Source organism: the organism of the source record quoted next, assembly GCF_019968955.1.
Source record: "MAG: Porospora cf. gigantea A chromosome Unknown PgA_NODE_858_length_10102_cov_313.672, whole genome shotgun sequence".
NCBI classification, from domain to species: domain Eukaryota; phylum Apicomplexa; class Conoidasida; order Eugregarinorida; family Porosporidae; genus Porospora; species Porospora cf. gigantea A.
This window is the reverse complement of record NW_027151928.1, coordinates 1-10102: the sequence shown is the minus strand read 5'-3', so window position 1 is coordinate 10102 and position 10102 is coordinate 1. Positions and strand designations below refer to the sequence as shown.

At 55.2% G+C, this 10102-nt stretch overlaps 8 protein-coding genes across 13 annotated transcripts; 4 read left to right on the top strand and 4 right to left on the bottom strand.

The window, feature by feature from the left end:
• Window positions 1-263: 263 nt before the first annotated feature.
• On the top strand, window positions 264-1098 carry KVP18_000655 (uncharacterized protein; the record flags this gene model as incomplete). 2 transcript variants are annotated; one of them, XM_067949948.1, is made up of 2 exons in its annotated part: window positions 264-274; window positions 303-1098. In XM_067949948.1, 2 exons carry the CDS (start codon window positions 264-266, stop codon window positions 1096-1098), a joined length of 807 nt encoding a protein of 268 aa, XP_067806088.1. The 2 variants fall into 2 exon arrangements, with proteins under 2 accessions (XP_067806088.1, XP_067806089.1); XM_067949949.1 differs by lacking the exon at window positions 264-274 and having other exon boundaries at window positions 364-1098.
• A 96-nt stretch (window positions 1099-1194) lies between these two features.
• Window positions 1195-1831, bottom strand: KVP18_000652 (uncharacterized protein; the record flags this gene model as incomplete). Of its 3 annotated transcripts, XM_067949945.1 has the most annotated exons (2): window positions 1195-1492; window positions 1521-1831. In XM_067949945.1, the coding sequence occupies 2 exons, from the start codon at window positions 1829-1831 to the stop codon at window positions 1195-1197; spliced, it is 609 nt and encodes a 202-aa protein (XP_067806085.1). The 3 variants fall into 3 exon arrangements, with proteins under 3 accessions (XP_067806085.1, XP_067806084.1, XP_067806083.1); XM_067949944.1 differs by lacking the exon at window positions 1521-1831 and having other exon boundaries at window positions 1195-1473; XM_067949943.1 differs by lacking the exon at window positions 1195-1492 and having other exon boundaries at window positions 1517-1831.
• Window positions 1832-1904: 73 nt separating this feature from the next.
• On the bottom strand, window positions 1905-3095 carry KVP18_000657 (uncharacterized protein; the record flags this gene model as incomplete). Its single annotated transcript, XM_067949953.1, has 1 exon — window positions 1905-3095. One exon carries the CDS (start codon window positions 3093-3095, stop codon window positions 1905-1907), a length of 1191 nt encoding a protein of 396 aa, XP_067806092.1.
• A 49-nt stretch (window positions 3096-3144) lies between these two features.
• On the bottom strand, window positions 3145-4086 carry KVP18_000658 (uncharacterized protein; the record flags this gene model as incomplete). The annotated part of the gene is made up of 1 exon (XM_067949954.1): window positions 3145-4086. The coding sequence occupies one exon, from the start codon at window positions 4084-4086 to the stop codon at window positions 3145-3147; it is 942 nt and encodes a 313-aa protein (XP_067806093.1).
• Window positions 4087-4363: 277 nt separating this feature from the next.
• Window positions 4364-5206, top strand: KVP18_000654 (uncharacterized protein; the record flags this gene model as incomplete). Its single annotated transcript, XM_067949947.1, has 1 exon — window positions 4364-5206. One exon carries the CDS (start codon window positions 4364-4366, stop codon window positions 5204-5206), a length of 843 nt encoding a protein of 280 aa, XP_067806087.1.
• Window positions 5207-5324: 118 nt separating this feature from the next.
• Window positions 5325-7367, top strand: KVP18_000656 (uncharacterized protein; the record flags this gene model as incomplete). 2 transcript variants are annotated; one of them, XM_067949951.1, is made up of 1 exon in its annotated part: window positions 5325-7367. In XM_067949951.1, one exon carries the CDS (start codon window positions 5325-5327, stop codon window positions 7365-7367), a length of 2043 nt encoding a protein of 680 aa, XP_067806090.1. The 2 variants fall into 2 exon arrangements, with proteins under 2 accessions (XP_067806090.1, XP_067806091.1); XM_067949952.1 differs by having other exon boundaries at window positions 5400-7367.
• Window positions 7368-7453: 86 nt separating this feature from the next.
• KVP18_000653 (uncharacterized protein) lies at window positions 7454-8359 on the bottom strand (the record flags this gene model as incomplete). Its single annotated transcript, XM_067949946.1, has 1 exon — window positions 7454-8359. The coding sequence occupies one exon, from the start codon at window positions 8357-8359 to the stop codon at window positions 7454-7456; it is 906 nt and encodes a 301-aa protein (XP_067806086.1).
• Window positions 8360-8381: 22 nt separating this feature from the next.
• Window positions 8382-10102, top strand: KVP18_000659 (uncharacterized protein; the record flags this gene model as incomplete). 2 transcript variants are annotated; one of them, XM_067949956.1, is made up of 1 exon in its annotated part: window positions 8382-10099. In XM_067949956.1, a coding segment is annotated over one exon (1718 nt), but the record flags the coding sequence as incomplete, so codon positions are not given. The 2 variants fall into 2 exon arrangements, with proteins under 2 accessions (XP_067806095.1, XP_067806094.1); XM_067949955.1 differs by having other exon boundaries at window positions 8466-10102.

The following is a 10102-nucleotide window of genomic DNA, read 5'->3' as shown; positions in this document are numbered from 1 at the left end:
TTATCCAGAGGTTTATCCAGAGGTTTATCTCCAACATCTAAGTGGCGCTTGCTGAATTAGAATCGCGCCAGCAAAACTTTGAATACAGACCATAAATGAGACGCCGAGCCACTGCGCGTCGAGTCGAAGGAACTCCGATACGTGGCGCCCCAGACAGACCAATCGCCCGTAGAACGTCAGATGGCAGGAGAACGCCAGAGCGTCCTCGAAAGGCAGTGGACTCTGAAGAGCTCCTCTCTCCGAGGAGAAACACACTCCACCGCATGCAAGTAGAGTGAGTCCCAGCCGCCTCCTCCACCTAGGCTTGACAAGTTACTGCGTGTGAAGCGTGGAGTGCGCTTTGTGGCGCATGCCACACCAGTGATGCGACGATTCGGGGTAGACGCCACGTTGAGGTGTTTCTACCAGCTCTTGGGGCTTGCTCCGCACCTCTACGCGGTTGGCTGGGAGCTGGACCCAAATGCGCCGGTTCGTGGTTCTCCTTATCCTAGGTACGACCTCCTTGTGCGGCCGCTTGTAAAAGGGTCCCTGACCGCGTTGGAAGAGCATCACCTGCCAATCAGGAGTCAATCAACCCTGTCTGCTTTGCGAATGCATAAGGGGGAACTCCCCTTGAGCAAGCCTCCGCCACCGAAGACGGTCGACACAGCAGTGGACTCGGATGATAGACCGCCCAGACCTGCGGGCCCAGCGTTAACTTTAAGGCCGACTAGGACTACTGGCTGTATCAAGCAGAGATCGCATCCCATTCGATGCGCTTCGCCCTTCAGGGGTAGCCGATCTATGACGCCTTCCCAGCGGAAGCTGTTAGATCACGTGAAAAGCGTTGAAGCGCTCGACCGAGAGGAGGGCCTTCGGAATGCACAGGAGGATCGGCAGCACCGTCGGCGAGCTGCCCTGCGTGTCTGCGAGGAGCTCTGGAAGCGTGTGATCCTCGGGCAACCACCGCGGCTTGCGACGGCGGACGTCAGCCGGGTCGCTGGATGTGCCGGGCACAACGTCATCGAGTTGCTGTTGGGTTTAGCGCCAGAGATGTTTTCTGCTACAGAGCGGCACCTAGTAGCGGGTACCTTAGAGTGGGTTGCGGAGGTCTTGTAACGCCGTATCCAGCGTTTGCGAGGAATACTTACCGCTGATCCGGAATACGAGCTACCGAAAGATACCGAAATCCGATAAAAGATCATGTTCACACAGTCAAGCTTGCGGCCAGAATACACCGCATTTGAATTGCCGATGTTTGCTGCACGACTTCACGTCGATGGTGTATGTTCCGTCTTGCCGGCCAAAGTCCCAACGCGGAATGTTCCAGTATAGCCACATTTCGTAGGAGCCTCGCAGCTCATTCGTACCGACGTTGACCAGCAGAGGGAGGAAGGTTCCCGAAAAGTTGAGGGACATCTGGTAAAGGCGGCCTATGAGCTCCTTCAGCTTGGCCACGCCATAGTCAAACGACACGTTGTCTATGTCCACCATCAGCAAGTTCCACGGATCGCTGCGTGCCCATGTTTCCAAACCCTCACCGCAAGTCAAAGTTGCGCTCGGTCACCTGGTCGAAGGGCTGCAGGTCTGTTTGCAGTGTATGTGGGGGCTCACCGAGACCTGGAGGGTGTTGACGGTTTTGCCCATCGAACACCTCCTCGTTGATACCGTTTGCGACTTGAGCTTCGGTCCACTTGCCTTTGAGTTTCGTCGATGCTAGGCGGGTGTGAGACCGTTGGCAGCGGCCGCGTACGAATTCGGAGGGCCACGACAATCGATGACTGTTGTATTCGGTGTCGAACTCGGGTAATGAGGGGTCTTGGGGTCTCTTCACTCGGACGGCAGCAATCATACTTAAAGGTCCATATTCAGCACGTGGCACAAGGTTAGATTCAGATACGATACTTCATATATTGTACGGACGACTAGTCGGGTCTTAACTGAAGCATCTTCACCACATTTCCTTGTGCATCGCGTTCGGTGTCTGTGGTGCAAATGTCACTAAGAACCTTCTGTAGGATCCTGAACTGCGCGTTCTTCTCCTTCACCTTAAATTTAACCATGAAATCTCGAATGTTGATTCGCCCACCAGCTGATTGCAAAGTCCGCTGAACCCGTTGCTTCACCAGTTCATACTGCGGAGCGTCTGCGGAGTTAGATGGGGGAGGCGTAGCGCTCTCCGCTGGCGTGTCGGCCTTCTCTTCTTCGCTGTCGGAAAACTGAGCCAATTCATCGTCCGCCTCTTGGTTCTGTTGATTCTCAAGAGCCTTGTTTATGGCCTGCCCATAGGGCATGAGCTCTTCGTCGTCCTCCTCTGAGTCCTCCACCTCGTGCTCTTCTGGAGGGGGTGGCAACAGCTCGGGGTCCACGCCCTCCTCGTCGTCTGTAGCATCGCCGTCCTCCCATTCCCAGTCGCCGTCGTCCTTGGTGAGGTGGCCGAGGTTCAAGGCGCTGTTCCCGTGATCTTCGTTGTCTTTCTCCACTCTCCTCTTCTTCAGCCGCTTTTTTTTCTTTGCCAACGCGTGCTTGACGCCCTGCTCTGGCTCTTCGTCAGGGTGGTCGGTCATGGAAGCGGGAGTGGTCTTCACGAACTTCATGAAGCGATCGTTTGCGTTTTTTTCCAGTTTCAGCTTCAGCTTTTGCTTCCGCTCAAACGCTTCCAAATCTTCTTCCGCCACCTCCGAATCTAGACGAAAATTGACCCAATGCGATATCGGAACCAACTCGAAGTATGGGCCTCGATCCAACAACGCAAAGTGGGCACTGGTATCCAGACTCGTGCTTTTGCCAGCGTACACCCTCTCAGGCAACTCGGGATTCACCACCGTTGCCTTGTACTGGCCAAGCACCTTCGTCTGGCTGTCCTTTCGCATGCGCTGCCGGATCGTCTCGACCTCGCCTTTGGCGCTACTCGCCACATCAAAACCCCGGCCCATATAGAGGTCTTCGTCAGCATCCATATCCCACGCTAACCGAGCCAAATTGCATCTCCGATCGCTCGGCAACTGTCCCTTACGGATAGGTTTACCAGTCTTCAGCGCATGCTGGAGGTCGCCGAAGACTTGGGTGAGCATCTGGGGCGTGTGCACGGGCTTGTCTGGCGGGATCTGCGACATGCTGCAGATTACCCGATTTCTTTCCCATTGATATCACGGACGTCAAAAATCATTGCGCAGCGCTGAGCTGATCAACCAAGGACAACCACTGATCCTCATTGCACTCGCTGAGAAGCTCCATAACTTGTTGCTTGAGTAATCCAGAACTGTCAGGTTGGAAAAGGCTAACATCGAAGCTATCGCTGACCGAAACGCCCGGAAGCAAGAAGTCTAGCGGCGGAAATGCGCTATAGGTGCTGCCAATTAGGGAATCAAGTGGGCCAATGAGGTTCTCAGTGGTCGCCATTGGCTCGCCAGCAGGCGAGCTGCTTGACGAGGGGCTGGAGCGAGCGCGTCGTCGCTTCCGCGGAGCCTCTGTCACATCTTCCCAGCGTTTGGGACGAACCACTCGCCTCTTACCACGGCTGCGATTCACGACGGGAAGCGTTTCGTCTGGGTCCCACACAGGGTCTAGCTGCGGGTCTGGTATGGGTGAATAGTCAAACAGAGCGAGTTCTGGCTCCGACCTTGGAGACTCTAACGGGACCGAATCGAACCCTAGATTATCAGGGACAGCATCGGCCCTCTTCTCGCCCAGCTTCAATATCTCCGCGGTTACGGAATCTAGGTGTTTGTCGAATCCATCGGCGATGCTGTAGCCGCAAGCGGTTGCGTCACTGCGCTGTGTCAAGCTTTCTCTGGAAGCCAGAGACCGCGACGAGGACGCCAATTTCACAGGTATGTGATATGTGTGCTTCCAGTAGGGCTCCCATGGGTAATCATCGTCGCGTGAGGGCAGTGGTCGGGGGTTGGGCTCGTCAGGATCCAAGCGTACGAATGTTTTATTCGTTATCAACCCATCTACACCCGCGAGATACAACAGCAGAATACCTCTTTTGAGCTCCGCATGTGCCGCGTTCGTTGACGATGGAAGGGTAAGGCGGGTGTCGGGCTCGCACTCCAGAGGGACTGCATACGGGGGAGCTCCTTCTGTCCGCTCAGACCCGATCATTGAATTGCAAATTTGATAAATTATTAGACTTCACACGATGTGCTATAAAAATTCCGAAACGCTGCTTTATCCTCATGATTTAGTTGCGTAAAAGCGCTGCGCCGTTTTCCCCCAAGACAAAGACATAGCTGCAGTGAGTCGAACCAGATGTACGTGGAGCGCGACGGTTGTATGCTGAGCGCTTCTATCGAGTTGTTGGATTCTGTTGTAACTATTCGACTGGCCATGTTTAGGAGTTGGATTCGGTTCGGTTCGCTTGCCGGCCTTTTCCCGATTTATGGTTCGCGGCTGGGAAGAACGCAACCTCTGGGTCGGTAACCTACCCTACAGCGTGACGGCTGCAGAGATCCAATCGCTCTTTGATGCGGTCGCTCCTGTTGTCTCGGTGCGCCTCCGGCTCGATCCTACGACGGGTGAGTCTAGAGGCTGCGGTTATGTCGAGTTTTCCGATCCCGAAACGTGCAGACTAGTAAAACTAAGCATGACTGGAGTAGAGCTGCACGGTCGGCCTCTAAGACTGGACTGGGCGACGCCCCTGGCCAAAAGAGGACAGCAAGAAGTGCCGCGAAACCCGAAGCCAAGGTCGACCAGTCCGATGCCAGCCAAGACGGAGGCTGGAGTCCTCTCAAGGTTGACAGACTCCCATATACTTCTACTTGTAGCAGAAACTCAACAGCTCGCACGAGAGAATCCAGTAATAGCGCGCCGAGTTCTCAACGACTACCCCCAGCTTCGGAAAGCGCTCCTGCAGGGACTACTAGTGGCCGAGTCACTCCAGAGAGTGGTTCCTGACGCCGCAACCAGAAAGCGCCCACGCTCCAGTTCTCCGGAACGCGCACGGAAAGAGACCAAGCACCAGGACGACGACCGCACCTGGCCTCGACCGTCTGGAGCTGCACCGCGGCTGCCAGAGATAATCAAACCAGACTTAAGATCGGAGCGAAGACCAGAAGGCTCCATCGTCGACGGCATTATTGACAACCCTGAAGTGCTGGCGCGAATGCTGGAGACGGACGCGGAGAGGGCTCCGTTCCTAAGCGCCGAGGAGAAGGTTCAAGTTAGGAGCATCCAGCGAGAGCTCGCGTCTCGGGGGCTTAACGTGCTGTATCCGCCAACATGATCGCGTAAAATGTCCGTGTATATGAGGTAACTAGGGTGTTAGCGTCCTTGATGACAACTCCCCCAACCTCAAAAGATCAACAACAATAATTTCCTCTATTTCCCAGATTCTCTGTTCTATGGACAACCCGCCACTTACTCAGGAATCATCTGAATCCCCTCGGCTTTTCCGTCGTCGATCTACGATCAAGCAGATGGTCAGGACGCCGAGTATCGTCTTGTCACCAGTGAGTCACCAGGGCGTGGACTCTCAGGAGGTGACGCTCGTTCCTCCGATGACCATCGAAGAAGAGATCGAGGTCGATTTCGATGACCCACGATTGGGAACCGACGCATTTGACGAAGGAGGCGACATCGAGATGACTGAAAATGAATCGGCAGTATCGGACGACTCCCATAATGAGCACATTGACAGTGATGCTCCTTTGGAGGAGGCGGCTCCTTTGGAGGAGGCGTCACCTGCAGCCAACGGCTTGCAGGAGGCGTCACCTGCAGCCAACGGATTGCAGAAGACTCCTACTCCGATCTCGCCGCCCGAAGAGAAGCCGGACCCGACCACTGAGGCACCTACTCCCACTCCCTCGGACTCGACTCCGTCTTCAGCCTTGGCAACGATATTTGCCAAGCAAGATATGCTGATCGCGTCTCTTCCCAAGGGATGTTACCTTTTTTCCGACCCGTCTCTTAAGGTACCACCCGTGCCTTTTGGACGTTATATGATGGTGGGGGAGGATGCCCGAATAACGAATGCGCAGTTCCAGGCGTGCGTTTCCGTCGGCTTGTTCCCCATTCCACCAAAAGGGGAGCCTTTTGCCTCCATGTTTGAGCCGGGTGAAGCCCCACCACCACCAGGCCACCGACCCCAAATGCAATCACAGACCCCCCCTGCCGGACCCGCCTCACTCCCGCTCAACTGCACACCCGCCTGGTTCCCAGGTGAGTTCCAAGCCATGCGCAATGAGTACAACAGTCGAGACCCGAGCGCTAGGGCTCTACGACCATACCTGCTCTCTCTCTTGGCGTTGACAATCTACTTCGTCCTGCTCTTCCTGCCATGGTCGTCGTCATTGGTTACGCTGGGCTCGAATCAGCGATCGCTGTTCGGGCTTACCGCCTTATTTACTTTCGCCCTGCAGCTTAACAGACTGCGGCCTCGACCTGCTCTGTGCCCATTGGACATTCTGCATCGACCTTTGCAAGATCCCAAGAAAAGCTCTAGGGTTGCTGTGGTGACTGGAGGAAGCTCGGGGGTGGGGCGCGAGATCGTAAAGCAGCTCCTGAGATGGCGCATCGGAACCGTGGTTTTCACTTCGCGTTCCAAAATTCGCGGCCTACAGGCGGCTCAACAAATGAAGTCCGAACTTCTCGCTGAAGGCGTTGAGGGTGGCTACCTCTCAACCGCGATCGAAGTCCATGAGCTTGACCTGTCAGACCTCGATTCAGTGACCACTTTCACGCAGACACTGGCTGGGAAGAACTACAGACTCGATTACGTCGTGTTCAACGCCGGCCAGTTGACGTTCGAAAGGCAACTGAACTCGAAGTTACACCTTGACGCCAACTTTCTGGGTCATTTCCTCTTGGCGAAGTACTTCTTCCTTGTGATAGCTCAATCGGGAGGGCGCCTCGTGAGCACTTCTGACATAAAGTATCTGAATTGTGAGTCCCTGGACATCGAGCGCATTTTGAGTCTTGATGACCCTATCGCCAGCTACTCCGCTTCCAAGGGGCTAGGAATCCTATTTACTCATGAAATCGCAATTCGATTCCAACAGATTGCGCAACATGAGAAGGGTGTGCCTCTTGCCCATGCGTACTCTTTCCACCCGGGAGTAGTTCGCAGCCAGTTTAAGACTCGCAGTCTAGCCACCGTCCACTCGCCAACTCCCTACGCATCGGACTCGACATTCGCCCGGATTATGAGGGTTATCCTCTCCATAGGACTCCCCATCTCAATCTCACCGTTGCAGGGGGCGCAAACGGCCTTCTATCTGCTAGCCGAAGACACTCGAAACCTGACGTCCGGTGGCTTCTATATGCAATGCGACGAGACGCCTACCGTTCTGACGTGCGACTTCCGGCGAGAAGAGGTTCGCAACTCCGCGCAGAAAACGTGGCTGGCTGCTAATGGTATCGTCGGGAAGTACTCTCTGGAGAAGTGAGCGTTTTAAAAAAACGAGTGTGTGATATTGTGACCTTGGAACTGCTCGTGTGCTCTGCACTTGATTTGTAAATACCTGGACACGTGTCAGAGTCTCCGAGTGCAGCCTATATAACGAACGTCTGTCTCCGTTTCCACGTACTCGTGGCGCTTGACACTGCAGCGCGCTGGAGTCTTGCGGCTTTGCTGGTGCGCTTGATCGTAGTCGTCCATGATGGACTGCAAAAGATCTTCCGCCATTTCGATGGCGACTCGGTAGGCTTCGGCGTCCAGAGACTTGATAATGATATGAAGTCTCTCACTTGTTGGAGCGTCTTGGTGTGGGACTCCCTTTACGCCAATGTCGACTCGGCATCCGGCTTGCTCCATCAGGAAGGCGATGTTCCTGTTCTCGACGCCTACCAATGCGCCCACCACGTCGAAGTCTTCAAGGTCAAAGAAGTTCTCGAGCTCCAGCCGGCACAGTCGTTGTTCCACTGGAGGTCTGAGTTCCATCGGGCGCGCCTGTGGAGGTTGGTGGGGCGTTGGATGAAGAACTGGGTGAGGAACAGGATGGGCAGCGGGGTGGTGGACTGGGGCCCTAAAGGCCTGAGCTGGTGGCGGCCTGGGAGGGAAATTGGGCCTCAGATGAGTCTCTAGTGCTTGTTCCAACGGTATCGATCCAGATAGACGGCGGATGTGGAGAACTCCACTGCCATTGGGGAGCTGTATGTTGGACAGTTGCGTGGACATGGCCTGTGCCAGCTCCTCCGATGTCTCCATAAACACCTCGGCCGCCGCTGCTGGCGGGTGCTGGGCCAGGGGACCTCCAGCAGCCGGCAGTTGAAGAATGCGAATATGAGTGACCTTGCCGAAATGATGAACGAGTTCCGCAACGTCTGATTCCACCAGTGAGAATGGGTAGTGATTGTGCAGTAGATACACCACAAATCTCCTGGACATCGACGATGTGGTGGCCAGATCTGCAAGATCGGACGCACGTGCGACGGCCATCGATATTACGGAATTTTGACCGATGAGTCGAGTAGACCTGTCAGGGTGCCGACTGCGGAAACGTGACCACTCAGAGAACCCATCAACCCCATTGAAACGAGTGAAGATGGACGCATTGAAGGAAGAAAACCCTACGGTAAACTTCCTTACTGGTGAGCCGCTCTCGGCTCGATTCCACAGCCTCCTGGCCAAGAGGAAAGCGCTGCCAGCCTGGGGAGCGAGACGCACTTTCGCAAAGGTTGTGAAGCGAAACCAGACCGTGGTTCTCGTTGGCCAAACCGGATCCGGCAAAACCACTCAATGCCCCCAGTTCCTCATTCAAGCAGGGCTGAACGCTGGTAAGTGCGTAGCGTGTACGCAGCCACGACGGGTGGCCGCGATGAGTGTCGCTCAGCGCGTAGCGGAGGAGATGGACGTGTCACTCGGTGCTGCGGTGGGGTATAGTATCCGGTTCGAGGACCTCACATCCGACGACACGGTTTTGAAGTATATGACTGATGGAATGCTTTTACGAGAGGCCATGGTTGATCCTAAGCTCTCTCGCTACTCGGTTATCATGCTCGACGAGGCTCACGAACGCACGCTGTCGACCGACGTTCTCTTCGGTCTGATCAAGGAGGTACTAGCGCTGCGGGACGACTTGAGACTAGTGGTGATGTCCGCTACCCTCGACGCTGGGAAGTTCCAGAAGTACTTCAATAAGGCGCCGATCGTTTCGATTCCTGGTCGAGTATTTCCGGTCGAGATCTTCTACACGCCTAAGCCAGTGGACGACTATGTCAAGGCTGCCATCCGCACGGTGGTTCAAATCCACACCAACGAATCACCTGGCGACGTGCTGCTGTTCCTGACAGGCGAGGAGGAGATTGAGGAGGCGAAACGAATGCTCGACGCGGAGGGTGGGGCTCTACAGAAGGAGCACGGGCCTCTTATGGTGGTCCCTCTGTATGCCTCTCTACCCCCCCACATGCAACAACGAATTTTTGACGCGGCCCCAGGACCCTCCTACCCCGGAGGACCCTCTGGCCGCAAGGTAGTCGTAGCCACCAACATAGCGGAGACCTCTATCACCATTGACGGCGTGGTCTACGTTGTGGACCCAGGGTTTTCCAAACAAAAAGTTTACAACCCGCGCATACGAGTGGAGTCACTGCTGGTTTCTCCCATCAGTCAGGCTAGCGCTAAGCAACGGTCAGGGCGAGCCGGTCGAACTCAGCCAGGCAAGTGCTTCCGATTGTACACGGAGACCTCGTTTGGAGAACTGGAGGCCAGTACCTACCCGGAGGTGCTCCGCTCAAACCTCACTACTGTGGTAATGACGCTACTGAAAGCGGGGATCGAGGACTTGGTTCATTTTGACTTCATGGATCCCCCAGCTCCAGAGACCATGATGCGCGCCTTGGAGCAGCTGAACCATCTGAATGCGCTAAACGACGAAGGGCAACTGACGCCGTTGGGAGAGGTGATGGCCGATTTTCCGCTGGATCCGCAGCTGTCTCGAATGCTGGTGGAGTCTGCTGAGCATCAATGCACCGAGGATATCCTCAGTATCACAGCAATGCTAAGTGTGCCCAACACTTTCCTTCGGCCCCGAGATCAAATCCGCGAATCAGATGCAGCCAAAGCGCAGTTCGCACACTTAGATGGTGATCACTTGAGCCTTCTGAACGTGTACAACTCGTACGTCAATCACATGGGTCATGAGAAAGACTTCTGCTGGGACAACTACATCAATTATAGGTC